Source organism: Sinocyclocheilus grahami, unplaced genomic scaffold (assembly GCF_001515645.1).
Source record: "Sinocyclocheilus grahami isolate Dianchi unplaced genomic scaffold, SAMN03320097.WGS_v1.1 scaffold62.1, whole genome shotgun sequence".
Taxonomy (NCBI): domain Eukaryota; kingdom Metazoa; phylum Chordata; class Actinopteri; order Cypriniformes; family Cyprinidae; genus Sinocyclocheilus; species Sinocyclocheilus grahami.
In genome coordinates, this window is record NW_015505241.1 from 18,443 (window position 1) to 36,670 (window position 18,228).

Here is an 18,228-nt window from a genome sequence, read left to right on the forward strand (position 1 = left end):
CTACAGAAGAGTCAAGTTTTAAATAGGAAAAATATCGAAACTGTTTAGTCATTTTTGAGCGAGATGCTAACGGTCTAATCAGATTCAATGATCTATGCTAAGCTACAGCTAAAAGTGCAACCGCCAGACCCGGAGATCGGCTGAATGGATTCGAAAACGGTAAAACTCAACTGTTTAACTCTAGGGGAGTTGCAAAATGAGCCTATTTTCAAAAATAGCGGCGTGTTCTTTTAAGTTATAAGAACAATACGTTACTGGTGTCATAAGACAATTTGAAAATCTGAAAGGGTCAAATTTGAACATACCAGAATGTTGCAACAGAACAGGCAAACTGGCTCACAATGTTACATTTTCAAATTTATTGCATGTCATGTTACGTCAATGTCACACACATCATATTGACAAATATACTATTTAAGACAATCAGCAGAACCAGCCCTCTCTTTGTTTGAGCCCATGTAAAGCACCTCAAACTGTTTCCAAAAGCCCTCGAAATATTTGGCTTTTGACTCCAAAATACACGAGTTTGTTAAACTAGCTCATTACAAAAGATTATTTTGGCGGAAAAGAAAATTACAAAATCAAAATAAATAGATTTCAAAGAATTGTATTAGTACTAATTCTACCACCGGCATTCTAGAGTAGCCATTGGGAATCCTTAAAGGCTCTGAATGATCAATAATAACAAATAACGAAGGTCTGAACACCTTTATGAATCAAGGGATTTGATGAATTTTTCATAAGCAGCTTCATCCATGAGTTCATCAAGTTCTGCAGGTTTCTCTATGGTCATCTTAATCAACCATCCTTGAGGAGGGAGAAAGGAATGTTTGTATATTACACATCCACGTACAGTATTGTGTGATTTCAGTTTAATAAGAGACTAACAGCTGCACTCACCGTCTTCATAGCAGGCTTTATTTACAAGTCCCGGGTTATCTGCCAGATTTGTGTTGATTTCGGTCACCTCTCCAGTCAGTGGAGAATACAACTCACTAGCAGCTTTGACGCTTTCTAAAGCACCGAACTCCTCTGAAAAAGAAATACACGTCATGTTGTCTGTGCTACAGCAGGATAAAGGCACAAGATGGGGATTTCAGATTCTTCTCACCAATTTGTTCAAGCTTTGTTCCCACTTCTGGAAGCCCACAGTATACCACATCACCTAACGCTTCCTATGGTGATAGAACAGAGACCATTTTAAACTAAACTTAAACTGCATAAAAAGAAAATATTGCAATAGCAATATAACTTTTAAAGTTAACATCAAATTGAAATGGACCCCTCCCCCTTTACTTTTTTTGCATGTTATTCCAAAGACACTAAAGACGCAATTTTTTAAGAATTGCGAGAAACTCGTAAATATGACTTTTTCTCTGGCAATTCTGAATTTACATCTCACAATTCAGACTTTTTTCCTCAGAATTCATTTTTTTCCCCCCATCACAGAATAAGTAGTAAAAAGCATAAAACATTTGAAACTGAACTGACACCATCTATAAACACTTATTTCTTTCTAAAGAGGAGCACACCTGAGCAAAGTTGCTGATGCCAACCGTGCCCACAGTCCCTTCCACTCTCACCCATTCGTGTTTGTCTGTGAACTTCAGAGCTGGAAAAACACAAGAGAATATAAATAATAATAAGATCAAGATAAACAGAACCATTCATTAAAGTAATACATCTCCCAAAACAACAAAAAGTGTGCTGTCAATTACTCTCTCACATAGTGTTATTTTAGCAGGGCTTGCAAAATTTCTAAATCGCTGGTAGACATTCTTCAGATTTTGGTAGCCCAAAATGAATTGAAGTAGCCCAAAAAAAAAAAGGAAAAAAAAGACATCGGCTGAACTTCTCTGCGGATCAGAGGCAACCACTGCATTTTAATCATGATCCAAACAAAGATGCTAAATACATGTTATTTAGATTGTATAATTTCGAAATGTGAAGCAAAAACAGAGTGGTTTGATTTTAGCTTTGTGAATGAGACGCAGATGTCACTCTCTGACAGCAGGTGGCGCTTATGAAACAGCTGGTATTTATATGCTACTGCCCCTTTAAGGCCGAATGCATAGATCCAATATAATGATGCACTTGAGATTTCTTTTTTCACTGTTTACGTTCACTTAAGACATAACTGACTGTGTTTACGAGAATACTTGCCAAGACCGTTATTTTGAGATAATGTTGTGTGTGTGTTCATTCAGATGCAAGGATATGCGAAAGAGGAATCGATTCTGTGTATGCGCATTGTCTGAAACGCGGCTCTCTGTGCACGCTTTGAATGAGTGCGCGCAGCTCCGAATGTGTTTGAATGGTTTAAAACACTTGAATGTTTAAATCGGCAAGACTTACGCGGAGTTCACACTGCACGATTTTCAAAGACGTCACATCACTGTTGGTTTCACACTGAACGACTGACTATCTGGGGTAGCATTCAGTTGTTGCTGTGTTCACATTTCACGATGGAACGACGTCAGTAGGTTACACACTGCATGACTTTACAATAGGAAGAATCGCCGACAGCTCTGTCTGGTGCAGGGTTGCCAGGTTTTCGCAACAAAACCCGCCCAATTACTACTCAAAACTAGCCTGAAAATAGCCCAATAGGGGTTATGCGCAACAGACTTCCGTATTCTGTTAACCGGGTCTCGTCGCTTCCGGTTCAAGCGTTTGGCATATGCTTAGTTAAAGGGGTCATATGATGCGATTTCAAGTTTTCCTTTCACTTTGGAGTGTTACAAGCTGATTGTGCATAGATAAGATCCCTGAAGTTGCAGACTAAAGTCTCAAAACCAAAGAGATATTCTTTATAAAAGATGACTCTGCCATGCCCCCCGAAAACGGCTCGTTCTAACACGCCCCCACATATCTACCTCACTATGTGGAAATATCTGCGTAATGCGCCCAAATGTGCACGCAAAGAAAGAAGGCGTGGTTTCAGTAACCGCAGTTAGTGTTGAAGCAGCATGTCAGGGAGACGCTGTGTGTTTCTAGGCGAAAGCAAAAGCACTTTATTTGGCCTTCCGATGTACAGTATTTGAAAAATAATGTGTTTTTTGAACATTAAAGCATGTCAACATTCTGTTACACCAAATACACAAAATAATGATCTTTAAAAAAAGCATCATATGACCCCTTTAAATATGAAGCAGTTTTACTCAAGATGCCTTCAAAGTAAATACCAATGATGATCATAACCAATGTCCATCACATATGTGACTGATATCTAAAAGTTTTTTTTTTTTTAATTCTTTTCACATTTAGATATAAAAATGGAATAAAACGTCAACAATAAAAACAAGCTAGCTAGTTTAACTGATTATCTTAAAAGTTCATAGATATCGCTATTATTTAATACGGCTGTTAACACGTTCTCCGACAAGCGGAAGCAATGAGACCTGTTTTCCGGGTTTGGTCAGGTTATATTCGACATATACCCTGCTGCTTTCCAGTAAAAATTGCGTTGGGGGGGGTTTATGGGGGGTAAAATAAAAAATTTTTTGGCGGGGTTCTCCTGGTACAATTCACATTCCAGGGCCTAAATATCACGTTATTGGGGTCGCTTCAACCTGCTCACATAAAAAACAACCGTTCGGCAATCGCGGATTTGGCAACACTGGTCCGCAAACTACGTTTCATATAACTCCTTCCCGAACTTCCCGCTGCCCTGTATCTTGGTCTCTGATTGGCTGTAGGTCATCGTCGATGTGGTTTTCAGTCAGAACTCATTGCACACAGCGTGATTGTGAATCGCCGACAGCTCCAGATATTTAGCATGCCAAATATTTCACGGGCGTCGGCGATTCCCTCAGATCGCGTCTTTGATCATTCACACTGCGTGACTGTCACTCGCTTGAACGAGCACCGATTTGCCTCCGATTTCGGGCATTTGCGAGTGAAAAATCAGGCTAAAATCGTGCAGTGTGAACTCGGCATTAGAAGCACGTGCAAACGATCAACTATGATCCATTTTACCCCTACAAGCTAGTGAACAACGCAAATCAAGGAAGGAATTTTATATCACTGTTCAAGATAGCCCGTCGGGGAGGGCGGTGATACATTTTGGTAGCCCGAATGGAAAACACAATAGCCCCGGGACATCGGGCTAGGAATTTTGCGAGCCCTGTTTAGTATACTATTAAATACTATTTTGAATGAGCTTTTATTTTTATATTTTCATTTCAGTTTGTGTTTTGTGACTTTTTATTTATTAAAAAAAAAATTATATATAGCTTTATTTTTATTTGTTTTAGTAATTTCATTTTGAAGTGCAAGTTTATTTAATATTTATATTTTTACTTTAGTTACCAACTGAACTAGCCTATACAATTATAGTAGTTTTAATTTTAGTTGAGAATAACAACAGTATTCTCATATTATGAAAAAAAAACTACAAAACGTGTTTTTAGTTTGGAATGACATGAGAATCACTATTTGGCCTATTTTGGCACCATTTACATAATTTTGGTTTCAAAGAACCATTCCTTTAAACGCGAGTTTCCGTTCAAGGACATTTTCTTTTTGCATAAATATTAACTTAATGCTGATGATAGTTTGACCATTCAAACTTTATAAAGTTAATGATGCATCAATTTCCAGGTCTGTCTTTACATGTTTTCTGAATTCTTCTAGTTCATCTTTTAAATCACTGTACTGAACATGATGCCGTGACTAAGGGCGAAAGCAACTGTAAAAGGTCAGGTCAAGAAATGCCAAATGGTGTGCTTTCTGTGCCAGATAATTGCAAAATGACAACCTGCGTTCAAACAGGTTTATCAAACAACCATTTGTGGGTTTCTGTACAACAAACCCATACAATTAGAGTAACATGAGGAAACAAGATCCAAATTAAACACAAGTATGATTAAAATGTCAGGACGCCTCCATTTCTCAAGACCGGATTCAAAAAGAAAATCAGTGACTGTTCTTAATTTGATATAAATGTCATATTAATGCCATAATTCTTAGAACAGTCTGGCAAACCAATGAGCACCATCATCTGAGGACTCCCAGAGGGGCAAAGCCTCAACTGACTGGGATTCTAGCATCAGCCCATGCAGAAACAATACAGGTTTAAACCAGATTGTGAGCAGGGCTGAATGCTGAAGCATGGCTGGGCTTTATGCAAGACACTCCAGTAGTTATTTCTGATCTTGAGACATCGGAGAAAACATAATGAAGAAGATGCATCAGTCTAATTTCATAGATTTCGCGAATGACAGATTTAAGTGAGATCACGTGTAGAGTCAGGGGCCCCTGGTCAAACTTCATGGGCACAAGATGCAGCAGTCTTAACTATAATAAGCTTCAATTTAAGATCTCAAACTAATTCGAGCCACATGATAATACTGAACCGAGAAAACTAGTTTGATCCGATGAAAGCGTCAGCAAAAATCACACTGACCAGTTACAGAACATTGTGCACTTTTAACACAAAAGGTCGCCTATTTAAATGGTTCCAAAAATAGAGGCAATTTAAACGGAAGATTCGAATTCGAGAAATTCGAATCCGCCAAGTAACTTTCTGCAAATAAATCACTGGAATGTATAAAACGCCTGCGGACCTTCACGACGTAAGAAACGAACCAAAGTAACAAATTCAGCTGATAAGCAAACCTTTACAAGCATTTAGAAGAGTAAAGCTTTTTAAAAAGACCAAAGTGCAAACAGTTATGGCAGCAGTTCTTGCGGCGAAGCTAAATGCGAGATGAACCGTGGAGGTCTGTAACGTTAAAGTTTTTACCTCCCGAGAGCCGCGAGCTCGTCGTGTAAAGCGTCCTTAACATGTTTGGTCTTCGCGAATTTTGGCACGTCCAGATATGTGCAGGTCTCGTGAGCAGGGGCAACGCTGCCGAGAAGTTTGCCGAAACGCATCGGAGCACCGCACACATCGCCATCTTCACCGAGTCTAGACTTCAGTCATGAAATAACAGCCTGATGCACTTTACCGCTGAACCACAGACCTCGCTGATAAGTGTGACTGAGAATAAAGATATCGATAACGAAATGACCACTGGCACAGACTATACGAGCTGTTATACAAAGTCCACGCATGATGAAAGCAAAAGTGTAGCACAATGAGTGGAAATCCCTTGGTTTTGAGCGCTATGGAAATACAAAAGTTTCTTCACATACGGACTTTAAAACATACATAGGCTAATAATAATAATTATTATAATTAAAATGACAAACAACGTTTCAAACCACATATGCATGTAGCTCGAGTCATATTTCAAGTGTTTTTTCCATTCACACTTGCTAAATACGATCCGAATCCAATCGGGTACTTAAGCACAAAAATCGGATTAAGGCCGCCACTCTGAATACAGTTTAAGCCTAGATTGTTCCTGCAATTACACGAACCTAAACATTTGACCAATTACTTGTAATTAACTAGTGATTTTGTAAGTTCACACAGGTGCCATATCAGTGTCCCAACAGGTGTAATTAATCACATTAACCTTGTTGCAGTAATATTTGACATTTAATATTTCAGTCTAATGTTTTGTGTAAATGTTTAACATCTATCAAACCTTGTACATTCTCTCTATAAAATAATACAGTAGTCAACATTTGAAGTGGATAAAAAAAAAAAGTGAATCAAAGTTGTCCGAAGACAAGAACGCATTTTGATTTGAGGACAACTTTGATGCAAGGTTTAGATCCAGTTCAAATGTTGACTAGTGTTGTTTAAAATATATACATTTTCCTATCTAACACAATTACATAGCTTTTAGGGTCACTTGTGGTAAGAAATTTACCTTGCACATTATAATGAAAACTACCATTAATTTACTTTGTCATTTACAAGAGTGCTTTCATTTTTTGAGAGGGAATGTCTCTTATTTGAACCAAAAGGAGAGAAAACTGAGAGGATAAGATGCAATATGGAAACAAACCCCACAAACCAGTTGGCTTGTCCAAGTCATTATTTAATGCGATTCAGCTGAACAGCCATTAAGCCTGTTAAAAAACACAGTTGGACAGAAGATCATAAAACATCCAAACATGGCTGAGAAACATAGGTCTAATCACCCCAGGCCACAAAAATGCAGAAAATTGACAATGGGTAACAGAGAAAGGACAGCAGGGTTCCTATTCCCCATAAAACTGTGAGCTGTACGTTAAAAGATCTGCTGAAATCTTTCCCTTCAGTATGGACGGTGCATAGGTCTTAAACATTTAGGCTATAACCTTGGACAGTTCAGACTGAATCAAGAAATCCAGAGATGGACGAAATCCGCAGGTGTGGTGTTTCACTCATATGAAGTCAGTCCCAGCGTTACACTGATGTGCCCTCTGCAGGTGGAGCTGGTTTATTGTCTTCAGGCTTCATGGCCGGGAAGAGAAGCACCTCCTAAAGTAAAGCACATCAAGTCAGAAGCCGTTTTAATATCAAAGTATTTACAGAATGAGATTTGGTCAGTTTATTTACAGGGACAAAATGTCCATTGTTTTATTAATATACAAGAAGTGGTTCACAAATGTTTCAGAATCCGAAAAAGGGGCCATGGTGGGCCGTACCTTGATGTTGTTGGAGTCTGTGAGGAACATGGTGAGGCGGTCGATGCCCATGCCCCATCCTGCCGTGGGTGGAAGGCCGTACTCTAAGGCAGTGCAGAAGGTCTCGTCAATAAACATCGCCTCATCGTCACCCTCTGCCTTGGCCTGAGGACACAGATAGAACACTCATTCAACTACAGCAGGGCTGTCCAAACTCGGTCCTGGAGGGTCGGTGTCCTGCAGAGTTTAGCTCCAACTTGCCTCAACACACCTGACTGGAAGTTTCTATGCCTAGTAAAGAGCTTGATTAGCTGGTTCAGGTGTGTTTAATTAGGGTTGGAGCTAAACTCTGCAGGACACCGGCCCTCCAGGACCGCGTTTGGACAGCCCTGAACTAGAGGATACTTTCTTAGTAAATAAAAAGCCAAGTATGGTAAGACACGCTCTTTATTGCCATTTTAACAGAGCAGCCATCTCAGATGAGATTACAAACCAAAGACTTTAAAAATTGTATTAAACGAAGTCTCTTATGCTTATTAATTTATTTGACCCAAAATACAGTAAAAACAGTAATATGGCGAAATTCAATTACCATTATACTTTTTAATAATATAAATTATTCCTGTGATGCAAAGCTGAATTTTCTGCATCATTATTCTGGTCTGCATTGTCACATGATCTTTCATGTGACATCCACATGATTTCTTATAATCAATGTTTAAAACCATTTTTTTTCTGCTTAATATTTTTGTGGAAACTGATGCATTTTTCTTTTCCGGATTCTTTGATGAATAGAAAGTTCAAAAGAACCGGATTTATTTAAAATATATATATATTTTTTGTAACAATGTAGAAGTCTTTACTCTCACTTTTCATCGATTTATTCCATCCTCTAGAATTTTTTGCTTCATAGGGCCAGCAGCAAAAGTTTGTTTCTTTGGACAAAATTTGAAAACTAAGAATCAACATTTGTGCAAGATTACACAGAAAATGATGTATTCAATAGTTTATCTTCACCTTAGCCTGCTGCTCAAACAGTTCTCGTTGTCTGATGGGATCGTTCAACTCTGTGTAGGCGTTGCAGATCTCCTTCTTCATCACAAACAGTTCAAATCGCTCAGTTAGACCTTTCTGTGATCTGTGCCTGGGGTGGAGACATCAGTACATACATCAGTTGAATGTTTTAGATCATTTGTGATTTAACCAAACACTACAGGGAAAAGTCATAAATGGAAGTTAGGCACATACCATTTTGCTAGAGGACTCATGATCTGTGGATGATCACAGATGAAAGTTGGATTGATGCACTTCACCTCCAGGAAGTCTCCCACTAACTGTCAACAATAATGTGCCAAAATGAGTTAAAATGCGTGTACGATGACTAACACAAAGAATATGAAAAGTATAAATAATTTGTTTAGAAAAAAAAGTGTCTCGAGTGCACATTTTTGAGAGTCAAAAACAAGTATTGCATATAATTTAACTAGTCTGTTAGTGTGCTTTGTGTGGCCAAACACGGATCTGCCATTTAAAAAGGCCAAAGTAAGGCTTCTGGGGCAGGATTCATGAAAATCTCAAGAAAGAAGTCATTTAATGAGAAGAATTTTCAAAGGAATGTTCCGAAGTGCATTTGTTAATTTTTTAAAGATTTAAAAAAAAACAAAAAAACAACACACACACACACACACACAAAGACCATCTTTCTATGCTTAATGCAGATTTCTGTACTAATAATAAGTGTGCACTTTTTTTATTATGGTGTCTTCATACCTTGTCCAGAAGACGGGCAGTTGTCCTGGGAGGAGGGCATTCAACTTCTTTCTGAACACAAAGGTCATCTAAGAACTTGCGCGTTTCTGTAAACAACAAAGATAAATAAACTAATAAATAATGAGCTTTAATCATTATAACAATAGAGTAAAGCCCCAGCACCTATGTTAGGATGTGTCAAATAATTTTTACGTGGTACTACTTATACTTCGTAAAAACCAAGTGGTTCAACAGATGTTCTCTATGCTTGGTTTATGGACTGTAACCTTTACCATCACTGTCGTAGGTGTCAGGAGCTGGAAACTTCACCCCCAATTCCTTCTCCAGGTCTTGAGTCATGCTGATCCGTTTGAAGGGAGGAGTGAAGTCTATTTCATAGGCTTGTCCCTCTGGACCATCAGGATGATACGTCACCTTATAATCTCCGGTAATGTGCTTCACCATTCCTGTAAAAGCAACGAAGAAACTTCACTTGGTGTTCTCAGACACATCATTTTACAAATTACAAAATCATGGTGGTGCAAATTACTGTCACTTTGCCATGTTGCTTTATTAAAAAAGGAATATTTTGTCATTAGATCCCTCATGTCGTTCAATCCCTTAAAAGGAACACTCCACTATTTTTGAAAATAGGCTCATTTTCCAACTCCCCTAGAGTTAAACAGTTGAGTTTGACTGTTTTCGAATCCATTCAGCCGATCTCCGGGTCTGGCGGGAGCACTTTTAGCTGTAGCTTAGCATAGATCATTGAATCGGATTAGACCGTTAGCATCTCGCTCAAAAATGACCAAAGAGTTTCTATATTTTTCCTATTTAAAACTTGACACTTCTGTAGTTACATCGTGTACTAAAACTGACGGAAAATGAAAAGTTGTGATTTTCTAGGCCGATATGGCTAGGAACTATACTCTCATTCCGGCGTAATAATCAAGGAACTTTGCTGCTGTGTGCGTATTTATATTCATATAATTTATATTATCTATAAATTAGGGCTGTCAATAGATTAAAATTTTTAATCAATCACACCCTTTTTCTGTGATTAATCGCAATTAATCGCACACTTCATGAAATTAAACATAGACCATTTATCTAGTTTCAAATGGTTATTTTGTCATCATTTGCTATATTCAGCAAAGTAAACCAAAAGATTGAAGGGTGATTCTCAAAAATCTGTATTTTCTGCAAGCTTTTCTCAAGATAAATGTAGATGTCTTTCCAAAAAAGGACTCCAGAATAACTCCAAAAGGACACCAAAGAACCAAATGATATAAGGAGCCCATATGAGCACATATGAAAGAAAAATGCAAAAAATAAATAAATAATTATATATATATATATATATATATATATCTGAATTGTATAGTATGTGTACAGTGCAACAGCTTTTAGCTTTTTATTTTTACTTCTCTAAAATGTTTTTTTTACATTTTAGCAAAGTCAAGTTGCGTAACTGAAAATAGGCTAACTTCTGTCATCATAACCAACGTGACCACCTGCTTGCACAGGGAGCGTGCTGGGGACTATTTTCAGGTGCTGTGTAATAGCATTGCTTATTAACAAACCTGCGAGCAGCTTCTCTGTGATTTCCATCAGGTCGTGATAGTCGGCGTAAGCCATGTAGAACTCGCATGTGGTGAACTCTGGGTTGTGTGTGAGATCGATGCCTTCATTACGGAACTGACGCCCGATCTCATACACACGGTCGATTCCTCCGACTACCAACATCTGAAACGTTGATATAGGTTAGATATTATGCAAGATAACTAAATAATTTCACTACTGAACTACTACTGCAGTGACACATTTACCTTATGGTAAAGCTCAGGAGCAATTCTCATGTAGAGTTTCATATTGAGCTCATTGTGGTGGGTAATGAATGGTTTTGCTACAGCACCACCAGGTATCAGGTTCATCATTGGTGTTTCGATCTGTTAAACACATTCACAAATGACAACCATTAAAACTTGAAGGAGCTGAAGAACCTCTCAGCAGCAGGCAACCTAAATGTGCACTGCTTTTCTTTGCAGAAACCAACATCCTTACCTCAAGAAACCCAAGCTGGTCCAGAAAGCTGCGGAGATAGGTGATAATCTTGGCACGGGTAACAAACTTCTGTCTCACAAAGTCATTAAGAATCAGGTCCAGATATCGCTGTCGGAATCTGGTTTCCTGAAGGAACAATGACAAAGTTGATCATGTAGATCAGTACATGCAACATTATGAATGAAGAATAACTTGACTACATTGCATAACACATCAGATAAATTCGTTAATGGGCACTGAAGCATCTACTGACAACTGTTACAATCTGTAAATGCTAAATCTCTGAGTGTAAGTCAATGTTGCGTAGAGCAATAAGCACTATTCATAAAAATACTAAATATTATATATTGATTCCTTTTGTAAATATCATGAAAAGTGTACTTAATGTGCACTTGTAGTGTACTTCAAATCTTACATTTATATTTTCAAAAAAACTGTACTTGCAGATAATACAATCTTAATTAAATAAAAGGCCACTTTCATTAACTTAGTACGTTTCTAAAAAGTTCACATTGGAATAATTTAAAATTAAAAGTTTTAAAGTACATTTTAAATCATGCTTATTCTTGTGCTTTAAAATAGTACTTATTTTGATGTGTTGACCAACATTCTAAAGCACATGTAACATACTACAAACTAACACGCACTTTCTGTGTTCACTTACTTAGGGTCATATATTAATGTGCTAAATGGCAACTTCAATACAAATGTGTAATTTCAATATAAAACATACAAATGTCAATAGAAATTACATTAAAATATATTTTAGTTTCCCATAAATGCTTGTCTGTGCATTCAGCAGAACCCTTCAACCATATTTCAAAGTAAATGTGAAATTACTAGTGCCGTCAAACGATTAATCGCGATTAATCGCATCCAAAATAAAGGTTTTCCTTTACATGTGTGTGCTGCGTTTATTTATTATATATACAGTGGGGAAAAAAAGTATTTAGTCAGCCACCAATTGTGCAAGTTCTCCCACTTAAACACACACATACAGTATATATTTTGAAAACAAAAATTACATGTATATACATTTATATAATTATATCTTATATTATATATATAGATATATTTAATATATACACAAAATATTTTCTTAAATATATATACATAATATATATACATACAAAATATATATATATATATACATAAATGTACACACATTATGTAAACGAAAACTTTTATTTTGGATGCGATTAATCATTTGACAGCACTAGAAATGACATATAAAGACGTTCTTAAATCCTACTTAAGCTGATCAAAAGGAGCACTCTAAATTTCAGTCAATCGAAAATAATATACATTTAAACTATAAAACATTTTCAATTAATTGCAACTAGAATGCAATTATGAGCTCAAAAACATTACATTCAATCTGCACTTAAGTATATTCTTGTAAAGTATATTTTTTCCATAACAAGTAACTTTTTAAAGTATGCTAACGTGTACTGCTTTTTCACAAGGGACTGGCAGCAACTGCTGTGTTTGTGCTGTGCTTCTGTACTGACACTAAAGTGTAAATAAGAGTCAAAGAGGATGCTGATGAGGAGCAAAATTAAAAATGTTGTTATTTCCAAGGTGTTTCAACAACTAAACTTTACCTTGTCTTTCAGGCCAAAGTGAAGGTGGGGAAGCATATGAAGGCATGGAGACAACAGGGTCATCTCGATCGGGATGATGCTCAGCTCGCCCTTCTTTGTCTTGCCAGGGTTCCCCCGGACCCCAATGATGTCCCCACGCCTTAATTTGTTGTTGATGTGCACAAAATCTTCTTCTGATTTGTAGTTCCTAAGAATAGCAGACCAACAACTGGTTATGTTCCTGCGATAAATTAAAGACATGAGTGAAATGTGATGGGGCAAAGTGCAGATCAGACCTGGAGTTGGCCATGACCTGCAGCTTGACTCCCTCTCCTCGCAGGTCATAGAACAGCAGCTTGACACCTGAAGCCCTCTTGGCGTGGATACGACCTTTCAATCAAGCAAAACGCAAAGGTACAAAATAAGAAAATGATCTGTCTTTAAAAGTATGTTCCAGGTCAAACTGCAAAAAATATCTCTCTTTGTTCATTTATCACATTTTTAAGTGGATAAAAATCATAAAATCATTGACAGAAACAGGTTGAAGATATTGATTCATCGTTTTTGATCTTCATTTTGAAGAACCAGTATCAATTCTTAAATCCCAAGATGTTGGTCTATGCTGTTTTCTGTTGATGCATGAGCAAAACTCTACTAAACGCTATTTGCAGCGCATGTGGCTTTCAATATTAAGCGCAACAAGCTTTTTGCTTGGTTACTTTTTACTTTACGAAGTCTCAGCTTTGTTGATTTTATCACAAAATGAATAAATGTCATTTTGACGCTCTTTAATGTGTCATGACAGATCGCCGCAGCCACAATTCAAGCAGCAAAACACGCAGTACACGTAAACCAATCATCACTTCCTCTTCACTAACTTCCGCTTTACTATCACGTCTCATGTAATCGCTCAGTGTTTTAACCATGGAAAGACATCAATAAAACATGTCAAATGTCACGCAACCTTACATTTACATCATAAACAATACTTAGCTAGAAATCTCCTCTAGAGAGCAGCATTTTGATAAATATATGCACTATATTGCATATTAATTACATTTTTATTTAACCTGTTAGCAATTTCTTTATTATTTAATGCAAATTTACATAAATCTGTCATGAAAACAAGTTTTTAATATAGCCACTGTTTAAACGTTCATTATTCATTAACAAAGGTGTTAATTATAAATCAAAAAGTTGATTAAAAATGCATGCCAAGTTCAGTTTCCCAAATTTAACATGAAACTTTTTTCGGTTTTCGGCTTTAATTTCAGTTTTGTATTTTGCTTAGTTCAGTTCAGTGCATCATTACTTAAAATACAAGCAGAAAACATTCACCCGATAAATTGAGGACGACATCGGTCAAGTGGTCTCCTGGCTGAAGGTTGTTATATCGGTCAATGAACTCTGTCAGCGACAAATCCACATTGAATTTGTGAGGGTATGGGTCTTCAGCTGTTCCCTTCAAGGCTTGAATGGCTTGTGAACGAATCTTGAAGTATTGCTGCATTGAAAACAGAGAGGGAAGAAGAAACTGTTACAATTAGGGTTGGGAATCGAAAATCAATTCTAATTCCAGAATTGGATACTTAAGGTCAGGAATCGGATACTTGTAAAAATATAATTTCAATTCCTGTGTGCTAGAGATGCACGATATTATCAGACCAATATCGGAATCAGCTGATAATGGCTTAAAATGCAAATATCGGATACTTGTAAAAATATAATTTCAATTCCTGTGTGCTAGAGATGCACGATATTATCGGACCAATATCGGAATCAGCTGATAATGGCTTAAAATGCAAATATCTGCATCGTCCCGATATGAAAAAATATGCCGATATGTCTTGCCGATAAGAGGATTAACAGCAGCGGCAGCCTCCCCTGGGTCCTAATGCCCGTCTGATAAGCCATTTTATTTACATAGGAGGGCGCTGTTGGCCTACTTGTAACAAAATGAAAGTAAAATACACATCACTAAAAAACTTGTGTTTCTGAATAAATAAAGCCGTATCAATCTCTTAAAATCATGAGTGTGTTTTGATTTAGAGGTCAGAAGCTATAGCTTACACATGAATAAAAAAAAAAAGCCACAAACGTGACACTTGTAAATTAAATAATTTTATATATGCAGATTTATTCATTAATGTGTAATGTTTTTTTTGTTTTTAAGATTTTCTGAATTTTTACAACTCTTTTGCCTTAGACCATCTACAAATGTTAAATCTTAAAATAATATTTTGAGGATACCACTGCATCTTTCTGAAAAAAATAAAATAAATGCGATTGATATATAGTTGATTTATAATTATTTTCAAAGCACTGTCATTATAAAATAACTTCATTGTTTATTTAATTCTAATAAATAAGTTTTTGTTAAAAACTAACCAAAATTAAAAATATTTTTTTATAATTTCTGCACAGGAGAGATTTGGTGTCGTTTCCAAACAAAAGAAAATATATCAGCATCGGCCAAAATGAGTTGAAAAATATCGGCATATCGGATATCGGCAAAAGTCCAATATCGTGCATCCCTACTGTGCGCGCATCTTTTTGTTTTAGTTGGCGAATAGGGGGCTGCTAAAAATTTATTTGAATCATTAATTCAAGAGATTCATTCAAAAACACTGATTCATCCACTAATGAAACAAGTAAATCTAGAGTGAGTCATTGAATCATTTATAAATTCCACGAGATTTTGTTTAGTTGTCTTAATATTTATTCTTCAGAACTGCGAGAGAACTACAACCTCAATTAAAAAAAAAAAAAAGTTTCAATTTATCCAGAATCGTGCAGCTCTATTTTGCACACAAACAGCTCATAATAGAGTACAGTTTTTATGCAGCCTGCTGAATTTTGTTCATGGTATTCAGCAGCAATTAAATGTTTTGCAAAAAAAAACACACACAGAATATATATATGTTTGATATCTAAATGTTTGACTTTTTTTACCACACTGGAATTGAAACTGGGAATTGATAAGAATCGGAATTGATCAAATTCAAACGATACCCAACCCTAGTTACAATTAATTCTGAATTTATGTGCCAGAAATGTGACTTCTCTAATCAATACTCAACGTACATTTGGGTCCAAGGTTTCCTCATCGGCCCCATATGCATTTTGCTGAGACTTGTCATTGGTCTCCTTCTGTTCCTGATGTTCTTTGACCTTGGCATCCTTCTCAGCTGCTTTCTTCTCAGCTTTCATGCGCCTTTTCAGCTCACTGAGGACATATAAGAAAGAAAATCAGTCGCCGTGCTTAGAAACACTACAGGCATTGGTGCTGCGCATCTAGCTGTGGAAGCCTTTAGCAAGCACAATTTTTTTTAGTGACAAAAGGTTGGTCGCTTTTTGCATTAAATGGAAACACCACCAACCTTTTGCCACTTCTCCAGCGACTTCCTTCAATAAGCAAAGGCAGGTTTTGTGAGCTGGGACGAGCAAACGTCTGCGGCCTGAACGCTTGCAGCCTGCATATTCTGACCAGAGTCAACATGATGTGAACGTCCTATTCGATGAATCAAGAAAAATCAGGGTCAGATTCATTGCACCCTTAGCCAAACGTGCTTTACGGATGGTACTGAATGGTGATACTATGGTACTCTGGAATTAGTATTCACTATCATAAAAATATTTTGGTATCGTTGTCGTTTTTCTTCAAATGAACAGGGACGGATGCATAAATTATGCTTCTCATTCTAGAATAATAACACATTTGCGTCCTGACAGGTGCTAACAGTTCCCTGACAAACACAGCTGACTCTGAATGATTCGTTCTTTTGAGTCGGATCGATTCTATGAATCACTTTATAATCGGTTCACAAATAAAAGCAGTACTCTCGCCGAATTCGGAACAGCATAAGCATACCGTTATTTGCTTGTGTGACAGACAGTGTTGGGTGTAACGCATTACAAGTAACGCGAGTTACGTAATCAGATTACTTTTTTCAAGTAACTAGTAAAGTAACGCATTACTTTTTCATTTACAAGAGAATATCTGAGTTACTTTTTCAAATAAGTAACGCAAGTTACTGTTTTCCCCCCAATTTATTGATGACAGCTCTGGTGTCCCCATGTTGAGAGAAATCAGATGTTACTGTAGTTCTAAAATAAATATGAATATGCATTAATTCATCTCACTCACAAAAAAGATTCCATATTCCTCCAAATGAATAAAAATAATGCAACTCAGAATATGACGCAAACCTGCAATAATTAAATGTCAAACAACACAAATATGCTTTATGTATTTAATCCCATTCTATTAACCGATGTCTTTGCTTCTGAGCTTCGATGATCCAGATCAACCGTGCTAATAATCAAAAATTACTCTAGACAAACATCTGTGTGTTTTTTTATTGCTGAAGTGTTGAAATGTCTTCTTCTGCATTCTACTGTACGGATGTTAATGTACTTTCCCTTCAGCCTGAGGCTCATTCATTTCACTTTTGGTGTGAAAAGGCTTTTATATTTGCCAAAAATATAACTTTTTTATTTTAAAACCCAACAAGCAAGCCCTGTCCAGATGTACAAAGTAACGCAAAAGTAACGTAACGCATTACTTTCCATAAAAAGTAACGTCGTTACTGTTTTTTTTGGGGGGGGGGGGAGTAACGCATTATTGTAATGCGTTACTTTTAAAAGTAACTTTCCCCAACACTGGCGACAGGCCTATAAAGATACTGCAGAAATTGAAAGAGTTAGTTACTGTTACGCTCGCAAGGTATTCTGCATTCACCTTGCGTCAGATTTGTAATGAGAAGTGAAAGCATTTAGAGTGAACCGAGAAAACACCGGGAAAATAAGTTACTTTAACAGCCTAATGGCAGAAAAGCCACAATAAGATAAGCCTACGCAGTCACGACGTACAATACTCGCTCAATCTGATTTGTGAACGGTTCTTCTAAACGAACAGGGTCACGGAAATGACTCGTTAAACGAACACGATTATGGGCAATGAAGTTATCATTTGGACAACTTCAGTGCAACCGCCTGGATCTTTTGCATATTTGCATACATACAAAAGACTGATTCTTCTCAAGGACGCTGGCAAGAGAACGCTACACACGATGAATCGGTCAGTCTTGTTCACCACGTTGCCCTGCATGTATTTTTCCTGACCAATCTCATTTATCACGACGGACGCGATAAGCCACATAATACACATAGGCAAACTTATCTTGAGTGTTATTTCGTACAGAATCAGTTTAAGCGCTGTAATGCTATAAATGTGGGTACTTTTTGCTGAGTTTCTCTCCATCCACAACAGCTCCGTCTGCCATGTTCTCCGCGCTCCTCCTCCGCCACACACACACACACACAC

The 18,228-nt window shown here is 37.1% G+C and overlaps 2 protein-coding genes across 3 annotated transcripts in view; both read right to left on the reverse strand.

Moving 5' to 3' along the window:
- Window positions 1-340: 340 nt before the first annotated feature.
- On the reverse strand, window positions 341-6,255 carry LOC107584745 (glycine cleavage system H protein, mitochondrial-like). The gene is made up of 5 exons (XM_016271462.1): window positions 5,747-6,255; window positions 1,533-1,612; window positions 1,112-1,175; window positions 901-1,032; window positions 341-807 (listed from the first exon to the last, which is right to left on the reverse strand). Exons 1-5 carry the CDS (start codon window positions 5,898-5,900, stop codon window positions 710-712), a joined length of 528 nt encoding a protein of 175 aa, XP_016126948.1. The 5' UTR covers window positions 5,901-6,255; the 3' UTR covers window positions 341-709.
- A 666-nt stretch (window positions 6,256-6,921) lies between these two features.
- Window positions 6,922-18,228, reverse strand: part of LOC107584690 (lysine--tRNA ligase-like) — a 12,000-nt gene continuing 693 nt past the window's right edge. Inside the window, exons 1-15 of one of the 2 annotated variants that reach the window (XM_016271392.1) lie at window positions 18,144-18,202; window positions 16,283-16,413; window positions 15,987-16,128; window positions 14,241-14,406; window positions 13,199-13,292; window positions 12,924-13,110; window positions 11,320-11,445; window positions 11,085-11,204; window positions 10,839-11,001; window positions 9,549-9,722; window positions 9,277-9,362; window positions 8,755-8,840; window positions 8,524-8,650; window positions 7,528-7,671; window positions 6,922-7,360 (exon numbers count right to left, since the gene is read on the reverse strand). In XM_016271392.1, the coding sequence (XP_016126878.1) occupies window positions 7,286-7,360; window positions 7,528-7,671; window positions 8,524-8,650; window positions 8,755-8,840; window positions 9,277-9,362; window positions 9,549-9,722; window positions 10,839-11,001; window positions 11,085-11,204; window positions 11,320-11,445; window positions 12,924-13,110; window positions 13,199-13,292; window positions 14,241-14,406; window positions 15,987-16,128; window positions 16,283-16,401 (1,809 nt within the window). In that variant the 5' untranslated portion in view covers window positions 16,402-16,413; window positions 18,144-18,202 and the 3' untranslated portion in view covers window positions 6,922-7,285. Of the gene's footprint in view, window positions 7,361-7,527; window positions 7,672-8,523; window positions 8,651-8,754; window positions 8,841-9,276; window positions 9,363-9,548; window positions 9,723-10,838; window positions 11,002-11,084; window positions 11,205-11,319; window positions 11,446-12,923; window positions 13,111-13,198; window positions 13,293-14,240; window positions 14,407-15,986; window positions 16,129-16,282; window positions 16,414-18,143; window positions 18,205-18,228 lie in introns of those variants that run through there. The other variant, XM_016271393.1, reaches the window with a different exon arrangement.

Coding starts and splice junctions, on each gene's coding strand:
- LOC107584745 (XM_016271462.1), bottom strand. CDS start 5,900: ATGGCGATGTGTGCGGTGCTCCGATGCGTTTCGGCAAACTTCTCGGCA. Junction 1,176..1,532: donor GCATCAGCAACTTTGCTCAG/GTGTGCTCCTCT, acceptor CTATCACCATAG/GAAGCGTTAGGTGATGTGGT. Junction 808..900: donor TAAAGCCTGCTATGAAGACG/GTGAGTGCAGCT, acceptor TCCCTCCTCAAG/GATGGTTGATTAAGATGACC.